This window comes from Arachis duranensis, chromosome 10 (genome assembly GCF_000817695.3).
Source record: "Arachis duranensis cultivar V14167 chromosome 10, aradu.V14167.gnm2.J7QH, whole genome shotgun sequence".
Taxonomy (NCBI): domain Eukaryota; kingdom Viridiplantae; phylum Streptophyta; class Magnoliopsida; order Fabales; family Fabaceae; genus Arachis; species Arachis duranensis.
In genome coordinates this window covers 70,695,505-70,709,432 of record NC_029781.3, presented here as the reverse complement: position 1 = coordinate 70,709,432, position 13,928 = coordinate 70,695,505, and the positions used below count along the sequence as shown (strand labels likewise).

Here is a 13,928-nt window from a genome sequence, read left to right as displayed (position 1 = left end):
TGTTAAGTTTTTCTTTCAATAAGAATGAGGTGTCTTAAGTTTTTCTTTCAGTATTGTGTTCATTTTTTTACTTTGAACTCAAAAAAATTTTTAAATGACCTTTTTCATTTCGACCCAATTTTTTTTAGATACCAGTTATGTCTTTCATTATTCATATATTTATTATTTTTTTTGGTATTTTTTCTCTAATAAATTTTGAAGGATATTATTATTTTTATTTATATAAATTTTTTTCTTGTTATTGCTGTTTGTGTATGGAATATTTTATTTGTTTTGTAACATAATTTTATTAATTCTATTATGATAAAGAGTACTGCGAGTATTTAAAAAAAATTAAAATTTAGTTAAATGTCTAAAGTAACATTATCAGATAACAAAAAATAACTAATTAAAGTTGTGTTTTCCTTTTTTTCTATAATTTGGGATCTAAAAGTTATTTTGAATAATATAATTCAACCAATATTTAGTTTTTTTATATTCTATTTTAAATGAAAATTATCAAACACAATTTATGTTAATTCTAACTCAGTTTTAGTCAAAATTTTTTTTAGTAAACTTAATTTTTATACAAGTTTTTTGTCTACAAGCGGTAATATAAATACACATAACAATCTTTTAGTTAATCTGTCACTGATGTGAATAAATTTTATGATTTTTGTAAAAAATATATTATAATAAAATAATTATTATTCTGACTAAATTATTTAACATGATCTTTACAAAAAAAAAATTAGTGTGAAAAAAAAACGTGAAATTATATAATTTGAAACTAAGTTTATTCGAACACTCCTTCCTAATTTCATGCATGTTATTATATTATTATTGTTATTATTATTATTATCATCATCATCATCATCATCATCATCATCATCATCATCATCATCATCATCATCATTATTATTATTATTATTATTATTATTATTATTATTATTATTATGTACAGATTTTTTCGATATATATTGGGATTTCTTTATCTAAAACATCAACAATTATCTTTTCCATGAATTTAAAGATAAATTGTCACTTCAAGAGTCAGTGTTTGGTAGTGATTTCTGTATTATTCTCTCTCTTCCTTGGTTCACATCAATTGCTCATCTCTTCCTACCAAAAGTCCTGTTTTCAATAAAAAAGATCTTTCTTCACTTTGAATTTCATCCTTTTGCTTTTCCTTCGGTCAGATTTTAGCCCTTCCCCTACCGGTAGCTACAATACTCATGATGTTCCCTGTTAGTCAGCGTTTTCCTTTTCTTCTAGATCGTTACCTACTCCATCATCAGAGATCGCCCAAGCAAACCCCTGATTTTCCGGTTGTAATTTTTGTCACATGTAGTGGGGTGAGGTTTGTACTGTTCTGCCATTTATGTGATGGATTTATGAGTTAGATTTTATGGTTAGTGGTATTATATATATTCCTCTATCCCATCTTTTATGGTGTTATTATATTACATGTATTACATCGTGTGATCTGGTTTTTTGTCTATTCCAAGGGTTTTTCATCTACATATTTTTGTTTTTGTTTGAATAGAAATGTCACGCTCGGTTGCTGTTGTTCCAGTTGAATGCAAGCGACATCTTTGTAACGTCAATCCTTGGACTGAATTCTGCAGAATCAAGGTTCAGTTGACAAGGTTGTGGAGTTTCTGTGATTATTCAGATTATGAAGAGTCTGTGTTTTTAGAAGGTTTACTGGTTGATAAATTGGTTAGTGTTTTTTTACTAAATTTAGTTTTTTTTTATCTTTATAAAAACTATGATTTAATATCTCTGTTTTATGTTCTGTGTAGCTAAATAGAATCCATTGTGTTGTGAAGAAAGACTTTATCAAACACTTTCAAAATATCCTGAGGGAAGGGTGTATCTACTACATATCTCGGTTTATTGTGGTTCCAAATAATGGGTTTACTAAAGTCACGAGGCATAGATATAAGTTGATGTTTGACATTAACACAGAAGTAGAAGAAGTTACTGATATCAATTTTCCTCGGATACCATACACACTATATAAGCTGGAGGATTTGTTCGTATTTCGGAAAGATTCATCGTACTTGATAGGTTATATAATATGTCATAATATTTTTTTCCTGATATTTACATCTGTGTATGTTTTATGAATTTATTTGTGTATATTTTTTGCTAATTCTGCAAAATACATTTGTTACGAATGTTACCTTATGATATTTATCCTTTGTTGTGTTAGATTTAATTGGTTTCTTGATAAGTGTTCGAGAATATCCAGAAATACAACATGGTTATGCAGATAGGATGAAATTGGTGGTGATTCAGCTATATGCAAATGGGTTAGAAAATTTACATTGATTTTGGATGATGGATTTATGTGTTCATGTTTTTTTTTAAAGCTTTTTCTGTTTTATTAGTTATATGTTGAATGTGATATACTCATTGTATTAAGAATCACATGGATAGTTATAAATATGAGTTCCTGGGATTATTTGTACTAAATTCTGAACCCTGGTGTGGTTTTTAATAGGTCTTATGTTTTGTGTTACCTGTATGGAGAATTCTTTAACCGTATGTCATCTGCATTAATGAATTCTCCTAACCAAGCTCCCATTGTTTTACTTGAATCTTTCAAAGTCAGAGTCTCTAGAGGTGTGTAAAATTTTTATCCTCATATTGATCACTTGTTTATATGATTATATTTTGTTTTTTTTGTATCATTTATTTATTCTTATATTTGTAGTTACAAAGTTACTCTGTGTTGGTTATTTTGTGTATTTAATGTTATGCATTTGTATTACAATGAAAAACTAATTATTTTGCTGTATATTGTTATTTATAACATTGGGATTGCAAAGGATTCCCAGCACTTGAAAATGTGATAAATTGCAGTAGGATTTTGATTAATCCTGACCTTCCGGAGACTGCAGATTTTATTTACAGGTTAAGTAAAATGATTATATAATTCAATCTATGTGAATAGCTTTCCAGGTGCAGTTGTACTAAATAGGAATCTAAATTTAATCTGGTTTTTTCTATGAAGCTTGAATCCTCTTGAACCTTGTTTTACTGGTGTTCTCTCTTGTGTGGATGGTTCCGTATCTGCAAATATTGATGATGATTTTGTCAATTTTTCGAATGCTGCAAATATTCTTCGTCTCAAGGAAAAGGATGAGGTTAAAGTCATTTGGTTAATAAATTAAATATAAATTTCCTAGAGGTGTTTTTTCATGGGATATAATGATGTTTGGTTTATGTTTATTGTTTGATTTATATCTCACTTGAGGTGTATTATTGCAGGATGGTATTTATAATGTTGTTGGGACTATTAAAAGTATTCATAATCATTATGATTGGTGGTATTATTGCTGTCCCTGTGGAATTGCTTTGGAATTGTTAAATAATGGTTTCAGATGTTCAGCCTGTGAAAGAGATATAAAGAATCCCATTAAAAAGTATATAATCATTGTTATTATTCATCATAAATATTTATTAACTGTTTTATATTGCGAATTGTTTATTGTCTCTGATCAAATATTTATACTATTTTTCTTTTTTTTATTGATACAGGTTTAAAGTTATTGTAGATGTTGAAGATTATAGTGGCCACTCTATATTCATCTTATATGATCGAGCTGCAACACTTTTATTGAAGAGGAAATTATGTGATGTTATTCAACTGTTTGAAGCTGACTATCCGGTCTCTGTTGTGGTGGTTTTGTTTTTGAAACATATTACCTTTACTTATTTATTCATGGTTTTACTTTAGTGTTTGAGGAAGCAAGCTTGCTGACATTAGTTATCGTTCAATTTTTTTCGAGTAGGATATGCGCCGTATATTGGAACTTTCAAAGTTATTACTTGTTGTGATGATGTTGGAGTCATCTCCAAGTTTAAGATTGAAGAAGTTTCAAATGTTAGTTTTTGTTTCTTTTGTTTTGTTTTTAACTCATTGCACTTTTATATAGATTCATCTCTGTTTTTTTTTTTGGTCTATTTTGTTAACAAACTGCTTAGTAATTTTTGAGGTTTACTATTAACTATGTTAATTTAGATGTTATCTGGTTATTTAAATTCTTTCTTTATTATAGGAGGTTACAAGTATTCCTATGTTGTTTCCTATTTTTGAAGATTTTGGCCAAAATGCCAAATCTGATGTCAATCTGAAGTCCCTTGGGTGTAGACTTTCTATTCCTCCAGAGATTCTGAGAACAGTTGGAGTGGACACTGATGCTCTTATTGATAAACATAATTTCCGAAAACCCGTAATTCATTCTTTCCCGGTTGATTCTTTTTTCTTTTTTTACATATTCCTTGTTCTTTGGAAATCTTTTACCTCAAATTTTTATTTTGGTTACTCTGATGTGAAGCTTTTTGGTGAAAGTATAGGATCCATGTGTGTTTTTGGTGGGTACAATAGCTTCTATATGTAACGACAAACAGTGGTGTTTTTCAATCTGTTTGTGCGGTGAGGAGATTGAGGCACTGGCATTGGATTCCTTTTGTTCACGCTGTTTGACACACTGGTCTGATGGAATTCTAAGGTAGTTATGACTTTTTCTTAGTTTATGTTTACTTTTTTATATTCTGATATTTTCTGTTAATTATATGAATGATTGGTATACTAATTTTTGTGTTTGTGACTATATTTCTTTGTAGATTCAGAGTCAGGGTTGTTGTCAGTCACTCTAGAGGTTCTAATTTGCTGATTCTTCATGACAGAGATATTACATATCTCATGAAGAAAAATTGTTCTGATTTATTAGAAGAACATCCTATTTCTGTAATGGTTTGTTCAATCGAAAACTCTTGTTCAGAAATTTTTCTGATGAATATACTAAAATTAGTGTTTTTAATTTGTTTCCTAGGATGAAAAATTCGCTCTCAATGGATCTGAATTGTTGTCCAATTTGGTTTCACAAAGAATTATTTGCATGGTTGATCCTAATGGGGTTCAGGAATACCCAAGAACCATTTTTTATAATGTTTTTAGATCTTCTGATGATGCTTTGTTGATCAAACTCTTCGAAGATGCTATTGGTGATCAAACGGTTAGTTTTTATCTTTCAGTTGTTTCTTATATCTTTTAATTGATATTGATATTCATTAGTTTTGATATTCTATCTTTGTTATTGTTAATGCATTTATCAATTCTGTTAATAAATTTTTCATTTTATCATTGAGATTAGACTATTGGAGATGAATCTTTCCGTATACATTCTCGTGGAGATAGTTTTCCAGCTGCATCAAGTATTTTATCAACTAAGGTAATTGTGCATTTTTTTCCTTTTTTTTCGTTAAACTTTGTCTTTTTTTTCATTTATTCATATTTCATTTTGAGTGTTAGGTTAATGTATACTGTTGTATTTATGAATCCTTTTGCAGACTCTTCCTGTAGATTTTCCACATCATCTCATCTGTAGTAAAAAGCTAAAGACTCAGTTTGAGAGTCTACCAGCATCTGCTAGAAAGAGATTAGAAGATGCATTTGAAGCTTGGATGGAAACAAATGCTATTGGCGGTCATAAACCATAAGTAGAAGAAAACAAAAAAAATTGCATAAAAATTTATGTGTTGTAACCGAATGACTATGGAAATTGAAGTATTTTGTTATTTATATATATATTTTTTGTTATCCTGTTAGTATGGAAAAACTTCAATGTTAAGCTTTATATATTAATATATTCATGTGTTTTCCATGTTCTATATATTTTAATTGTTTTGTATTTGTAGTTTATTATTTTTTATCTTTATTTTACAATTTTGTGATGGATTCAATTATTGGATACAAGTAAATTATTTTGACTATTATTAAACAGGAGTTCCTGTGGTTAAAATTTTTTCAAATTGAGGATATAAATGTTAATTCATTGTACCAATATTAATAGTATCATAATATATTGGTTATCATTATTCGTTATTAGTGTATCTCAATTTTTTTTCCAGTAAATTTTTTTCCGAACGAAAATCAGACCATTTATTTAAATTAATTTAATCTTATAATTAGGATTTATTGTATTATAAACACTCTAATTTTATACTATAAACAACCCTTTGGCTTTTCATTGTAGTCCCTTTATATTTTTGTTACCTTCTTTTTCTTTTGTTACATCTTCTTATTTTTTATTCAAAATAGACAAGAACCCTTCTTGTTGCGGGGAAATTTATCACGGATGATCAATTCATTAGAGTGATTGCATGCTCTCTTTGAGTTGAAGAATTTGCACAACTCAATTACAGCAACATATTCTTCTTCTTCAATATTCCATTTTTCCGTGATCAACGACGACCACATCCAAATGGGATTGATATCTGCAAATTTGGTAGTGCCAGACAAAAGGGGAACGAACCGGTCTGGGTAAAACAATGGGTCTTTTAGGGATCGTACCACCTTGGCCAGGACGTGGTTGCCGTCCGGAATTGACTTTATCTTCCCGTCATACGAGAGGAGCCAGATATTCAAGTCATATTTGCTTGCTTAGGTTATCCCCAAATTCGTACATTATCGAAACTTGGTTTGATTTCTTTCCTATGTGATCTTTCATTTTCTTCAACATCTTTCTTGTTTTCTTTTTATTGTTTATTTTTTTATTTTTATTGTTCTGTTTTCCGATAGACCTAACTATGTCAATGGTTAAATTTTTTGTTGTTGTGGTTTATGTGAAAAGTGTGTTCTTTCATATCTCTGTCCTGTTTATCTACATCTTCATTCTTGGTTGTATTGGATTGAAACTTTTCTAAACGTTATTGCATATCTCATGTTTGATGAAATGCCACAGGTTATTTGGAATAATTTGTTAACTATATAATATCAGATTTCAAAAAATAGTTTTTAATCTCTGGTTATAGGCTTCAGAACTGAATTACTCTATGTCATTATTGTAATTTGGAGCTCATAAAAGAGACTATGTTCAATTCAAATCTAGATGTATAAGTAGATAAATAAATAGATAGATAAATAAACTGGTATATGGATGGACAGATAGATAGATGGATAGATGTGCTTTCTGATCTAGTGATTTTGTCAACATTTCTGATATTTGAAACTGCTCCACTTTATGGATTTTTCCTTTTCTTGTGTATTTTTAAATTCTCTTTGTCAAATCAGGTAGAGCATGTATCATAGCTTCATATATGTACATAGATATAGTGATTATGGAGGATAGACATTGACCAATAAATTACTTGTCATGTCATCAATATTTTATTTTTTTTTTTGGGAAGAAAGATTGTGTATGTGATGGTGTATTTTCTCCACATTAAATTAAAAGGTGTTAATGTTTTTAAATTGTTCCTGAAGATGCATGCTATACTGTAATATAGATTGATAGAATATCTATACTAGGTTTAATAAAGGTGTTCCCTAATGCTTTCATGTTGTCACTGTTTATGATGTGGATAGTTAGACACTTTGAACAATTGTGGTTCTCTCTTTTTAGTTGTTTTTGTAGGTTTATGGTACCATTGTTGCTTAAAAAATTATTGTTCTCTACTCTATACATATCCACCTATTTATATATTTATTTATTTATTTATTTATATTTATATCTATATCTATCAATTATTGTATTTTATTTTATAAATGTCATTATGCTTCTCTTTTCAGTTAGGATTTAGTTTTTGTAGATGTAAATAAAGATATATAGTTTACTAAATATATTTATTTATCTATTTATTATTTATATCTATGTTGTACCCAAATACTATTCTAATTAGATGGTGATATAGATAATAACTAAATAAATAAATAAATAGATATATATAGGGATAGATAGAGAGATAGATAGATAGATAGCTGTGATCTCTGACTTATTCATATTCTAAATGTTTATCATAATTTTGAGTTGACTCTTTGTGACTTTATAGGCACAAAGATAGTGTCTATAGAGAATAGATGTTGACCAAGTAGTTATTTGTTATGTGAAAGATATTGTTTTGGGAAAGAAAGATTGTGTCTATGTATCTACACTCTATACATATATCTACTTTGTTATTAATTGTATCTACATCTACTTATTATTGTATTTTATATTTTATATTTGTAGCTGTCTCTATGTTGTCATTTAGGAATTACTTTTTACTGATGGAAATAAACAAATGTAATTTATTGATTATATTTAGTTATGACTATGTAATAGGCTATGCTCCTTCCCTATTCTGCAATAGCTACTTAAAAAATATTAACTTTTTAGTTTTTACTGAATGATATAGTTGATATAGAGTTGATTAGGTGGTGAAATGATTCATTCACCCTATAACAAAGCTTTCCTTGCAAGTTTCTTGATATAAATATAGATAAATATAAATTCACTAGTGTGTTCACTACTCTTTATCTAGATATCTAGATGATTTAGATTTATATTTAGATGAATATATATAGATACATTGATACATTGATACATTGATAAATGATATTCTGAAAAGTGTGTTGTGTTTCACCCATTCTGTCTTCTTAGTTTAGTACTCTTGTCTGGTTATTTTATTGTTAATAATTTAATATTGAGCATGAACCATTGCATTGTTCCTCTCAAAAAAATCACTCCATGGAAACATGATTGGAGTATTCGAGTAAAGATTATACGGCTGTGGAAAGAAACAGCTGTAGTTGAGGGATCAAAACAAGAATTATTACAGTTGATTTTGATGGATGAACATGTAAGTTATCATGTAATTTTGAATTAGTTACTTCCTTCCTCTTGATAACATTATTTAGTGTTTAAGACTTCGAATATCAGTTGATTACTTTTGGGTTTTTTATTTTTCAAATGAGAATTGTTAACTGTTTCGTTTTTTATATTTCTTTGTAGTTGGAGAAAGTTCAGGCAACTGTTAAGCATCCTGATGTAGCTATCTTTTCGGGTGTTCTAAAAGAAAGAAATATCTATGAATTTTCTAATTTCATTGTCGTCCCTAACTTAGGAGCATTGAGAGTTACTAAACATAAGTTCCAGATTATTTTCAATGAGGATACATCTGTCATCAATAGTCCAGATCCTATTATATCCTCATCTGGTTTAGAACTCTCCTGCATTGATGAAATACTAGGGAGGAAAGTTGATTATGATTATTTAGTAGGTAATATTCAGTATCAATTTATTTATATTAACGTTCAGATTTGTATTTTTTAAATAAATCCAGTCAAATCTATTATTAGTATTTTATAATTCCTGATACTAGAAATCGTTAGCTTAGCATCTAACATGTTTTTTCTGTCTGCTATACAGATTTCATTGGAATTCTTTGTGACCTAAGAAGAGGGGATGATATAGATTTTAATGGAAAAAGCTTCACTGTTATGATCCTTCAGCTATATGCTAATGGGTACTCAATATTAGTTATAGATTAGCAATGTATTCATGAAGACTTAATGTTCTTATACTTTAGTTCAGTATAAAAGCATTTTTAAGTATTCTTTTATATATGTTGATATTTTTATGTGTTCATATAATGCAGCAAAAAAATCCAGTGTAATATTATTGGAGAGTTTTTCCCGGTGTTGGATATAACTCTCTTAACCAAGTTTCAGAGAGCACCTGTAATTGTTTTGCAATCTTTTAAGGTCAAAGTGAAAACAGGTTAATATTTGGATGATTTTAGTTTACAAGTTACTTTTTCTTCTTCTTTTTTTTTTGTGTATCATCTTACTAATTTTTTAAAGTTCTTTATTTTTTTGTTCAGATAAAGTTATTTTACAGAATGTTTTGAATGTATCCACGGTTTCTGTCAATCCCGATTTAGAAGAGTCCGTTGACTTCCTTAGTCAGTGCGTACATTTTCTTATATCTATTGTTTTCCTGTTTGTTTCTTAACTTATGTTACAACTTTTTAGTCAAATCAATAAGCATTGTTGTTTAGTAATTTTTTGTTCCTTTTTTTTGTCATGTCCATTTAGATTCAGTATTGCAAAATGCCACTTCTCAAGATTGATTCATGCTGACTCAAGAGGTTTATATTGGAAGATTGATGATGAAACTTTTGACTGGAGGCTCATGAGAACCATTGCTAATCTAAAATCTAATGAGGAGGTGTATATATTTTTTGTTCTTCTAAGATTTTCATATCATAATTCAGTTATTTTTATTTATTTTTATTCTTCCTTAAAATTATGCTAGATTGATTTTGTCTTTACATGTTTATTTTGTGCAATTGTAAAAATTACAGGATGGGCAATTCTTTGTATTGGGAAAAATTACGAGTGTTGTTGATGATCCTGAGTGGTGGTACTTCTGTTGTATTTGTGGTCATCCAATTGTAGGAAATGACAATGTTTTCCGTTGTCACTTGTGCAATCGGGAGTCTGAACACGTTATTGTCAAGTAAATTCATTCATATTATTCTCATGTTTTTTTAATCTATGTGATAAATTTTTTGGTATATAATTAAGTAAGTGCATGAACAATGAGTCATGTCTTCATGTATTATATTTATTTATTATTTTTTAGGTATAGGGTTAAAGTTATAGTGGAAGATGGTACCTCTACTGCGATGTTTGTGTTGTTGGATACTCCAGTGACTAAATTACTTGGAAAGACTTGTTCTGAGGCATTCTTGGTCAAAGAAAACAATCATGAGGTGATGAATATGGATGTTATCATGTTCAATCAAACTCTAATTCTAATATGTGTATAATAAATCTGAAAATATAACCATTGATATTATGCATACTGATTATTAATGTGAATTATTTTCTTGAGTTAATATGAATTATTTCTTTGAATGACACCAGGGAATCCAGTTTTTGTACTGCCCTACTTTGTTCCAACATCTTGTTGGCATGAAAACAGTTTTTCAGATTCAGACCAAGAGAGTTAACAATAAAGGTTATTGTGGTACATTTAAGGTTATCAATGTTCTTGGCGATCCACCTTTTTTTGAAAAAGCTGAGGTAGAAAAGTCTGATAATGTATGTAGACATCCTATTTAATTTTACTATTTATAGCATTTACTTGTTTACATTTTATTATATTGTTCTTTGTGTGATATTTGTGTTAATTAGGATATTGTTGGTGGTCCTGTATTTACTCCAATCTTTGGTGACTACACTCAATATACACAAGTTGGCAGATATGGACATCAAGTGGCTACTGAAGTTCCATTACAATTGGAGACTCTTAGAGACATGCTTGATGATGTTATGTCTATTAAGATATTGTCTGCATCGCCAAATAGTGTTAGAACCCATTTAAGTTAGAAGTTCAATCATTTTTGTTTGATTCTTGTTTATTATCCTTATTCTCACGTATTGTATATCTAATCTATACATGTATATATATTATATGTAATGCAGGATGAAATGTGTTTCTTACTTGGTAACATAGTCTCTGTGTTAAAAAACCAGAAGTGGTTCTTTTTTGCATGTTTGTGCGGTGCACCGGTATCCCGTGTAGCAGATGTACATTATTGTAGTATGTGTCGGGTGGAATGTGTTGACGTGATTCCAAGGTATTCTTTTTACTTATTGTAATTTTTTGTCCCTGATTTATTCCCCTCTCCGTTTTTTCTTTATCCCTAATGTTGTCAACTACTTGAAGCTATCGGATCAAGATACTTGTTACACATGCAAATGGGTGCAATGTTTTCGTCCTAGGTGATGATGCAGTTTCTCAACTTCTTGGCAAAAGTTGTTCTGAATTTTTAAGCGAGAACCCAACGTTCTCACAGGTAACAACAATGACTAATTGTGATGACTATCAAAATTTGTTTGTTTGTAAAGTTATGGTTTTAAAAACAATTTATTAATGTTGATTTCCCTTATTTTTTTGTGTTTCAGTCTTTTTATGACTATAATGTTCCGGATACTATTGTTTCACTTATCAAGGACAAGCATGTGGTATTCATTTTAGATCCAAGACCTGTTGGTTATGAGTTAAAAACATCTATTCATATTGTTCGTGCAATATGTGATAACTCATCAATCATCAAAATTTTTGAAGATGCACTTAACATGAATCAAGAAAAGGTTGGGATTTCAATTTTAATGTATATTGTTTTTTTTTGTCTATATATTCATCTCATGTTGTTTGTATATTACAAATATAGCTAATATTCTGATATATTCGTTCATTCATTCTCAATTCAGTTGTTTCCTTTAGAGTTGTGTGTTCCTGATTTTCCATTGGAATCTAATCATGCTGTTCAGTTTCATTCTTATGTGAACACTGATGTTGCTTCAAGCTCAAGTGTTCATTTCAATGGTGTTTCACCAAGATCTGTTATTCCCTGCAATCCCTTGGTATATTAACTTCCAATTTTATCATTGAAATACAAAATTAAATCATTCAGGCCTCCAGATTAGTTACATACTCTTAAATTAGTTTGTTATTCTTGAGGCTAATTAACATGTATATTTTATCTGTATCTAACAATCGTTTAATTTTTTTTCTTTTTAATAGCGTGCTCAACAAGTTAGTGAGAACAATGTATTTTCTGCAACAAATTCCAATGATGATCACCAGGATATTGATCTCACAATTGGACAGCAACTGCTTCTTCGTTTTGGTCAGTCTCGTGTGGACACAGATGTTGCTGAGAAAATGGATGAGTGTAGTGGCTAGATTATATAATTTTGCTTTTAGCTCAGTAAATATAATATGATATAAATTTTGTAATGGACATGTGCAAGCAAGTGAAGTTTATTTCAAAGAACAAATTATTAGGTTTTGGTTAAAAAAATTGATGTAGCTTTTAACGAATATCTTTTAATTTTATTTATTTACTATGTTAATATTAGATTTCTCTATCTCAATAATTTTTATTTTAGTATATTTTGGCATATTAGGAAAAATGTTTTTTTTTGTTCTATTTTTTTAATTTATTTTTTTTTTAATTTATTGTAGTTTCAAATCTTGAGTTGATATATTGTAATATTTTTAACCAGTGTAAATAGTATATAATTTGCTGAATGTTTTAGTAAGTAATCTTATTCTTTGTTGTTTCTTAATTTAAAATTTTTAAAATTACTATGTTAATAGTTAAAGTAATAAATATTGTAAGCAAAAGGGTTATTATTACTTGATGTCTCACTAAAACAGATACAATAAAAATGAATTATTAAATTAATTATTATTTTATTATATTCTTATTCATAAATATATTATATATCTTTTTATTAAATAAATATTTTTCACTAAAATAATTAAAAATATTATATACTTTAGTTATTTACAATTATGTAAAAGAAATTTACAAAGTACTCGATGTTTTTTATATATACTAATTGATTAATATTAGATTTTTTCTCTATCTCAATAATTTTTAATTGATTTATATAATATAGAAGCTGTTGAATATTTAAGTAACTAATTTTATTCTTTATTATTAACCAATTTAAATAATTAAAATGATAAATATTGTAAGCAATAGAATTAGTACTTGACATCTTACTAGAATTGATACAATGAGAATAAATTATTAAATTAACTATTATGTTATTATATTCTTATGCATAAATATATTTTATATCTTTCAATTAAATAACTATTTTTTTCAGTAAAATAATTAAATATTGATTAATGAGTGAAACCAAAGTTGACGAAATTCAAACAACGTATTAAACCAACAATGGAGCTAATTAAAATTTAACTTCGGTTATGTTAATTTTTTTATTTTGTTGTTCATCTCATATTTGAAACCAAGTTGACGAAATTCAAACAACGTATTAAATTTTGGCTTAAAAAATTCATGTTGGTTTTAATGAATATCTTTCAAATTTTTTTTTTATTATGTTAGTATTAGATTTTTCTATCTAAATAATTTTTTATTTTGGCCTATGTTTTTCAGAAACTAGAAAAAACATGTTCAATGTATTAAAAAAATATATATCTAGAATAAATATGTATGTTTGTATAGTAAAAGATTAAATATGCTTCATGATAATTAATTGCAAAATAATAGTTATACCACTCAAATATTAGAAATATTAAAATATTGTTCATATGGTATCTTTATGAAAAAAATAGAAAATTAATTTT

At 28.0% G+C, this 13,928-nt stretch overlaps 1 protein-coding gene across 1 annotated transcript; it reads left to right on the top strand.

The window, feature by feature from the left end:
- The first annotated feature begins 8,463 nt into the window (after window positions 1–8,463).
- Window positions 8,464–10,882, top strand: LOC127742972 (replication protein A 70 kDa DNA-binding subunit D-like). The gene is made up of 9 exons (XM_052255643.1): window positions 8,464–8,613; window positions 8,766–9,033; window positions 9,183–9,279; window positions 9,412–9,533; window positions 9,637–9,721; window positions 9,851–9,983; window positions 10,120–10,274; window positions 10,401–10,530; window positions 10,685–10,882. The coding sequence occupies exons 1-9, from the start codon at window positions 8,464–8,466 to the stop codon at window positions 10,880–10,882; spliced, it is 1,338 nt and encodes a 445-aa protein (XP_052111603.1).
- Window positions 10,883–13,928: the final 3,046 nt, after the last annotated feature.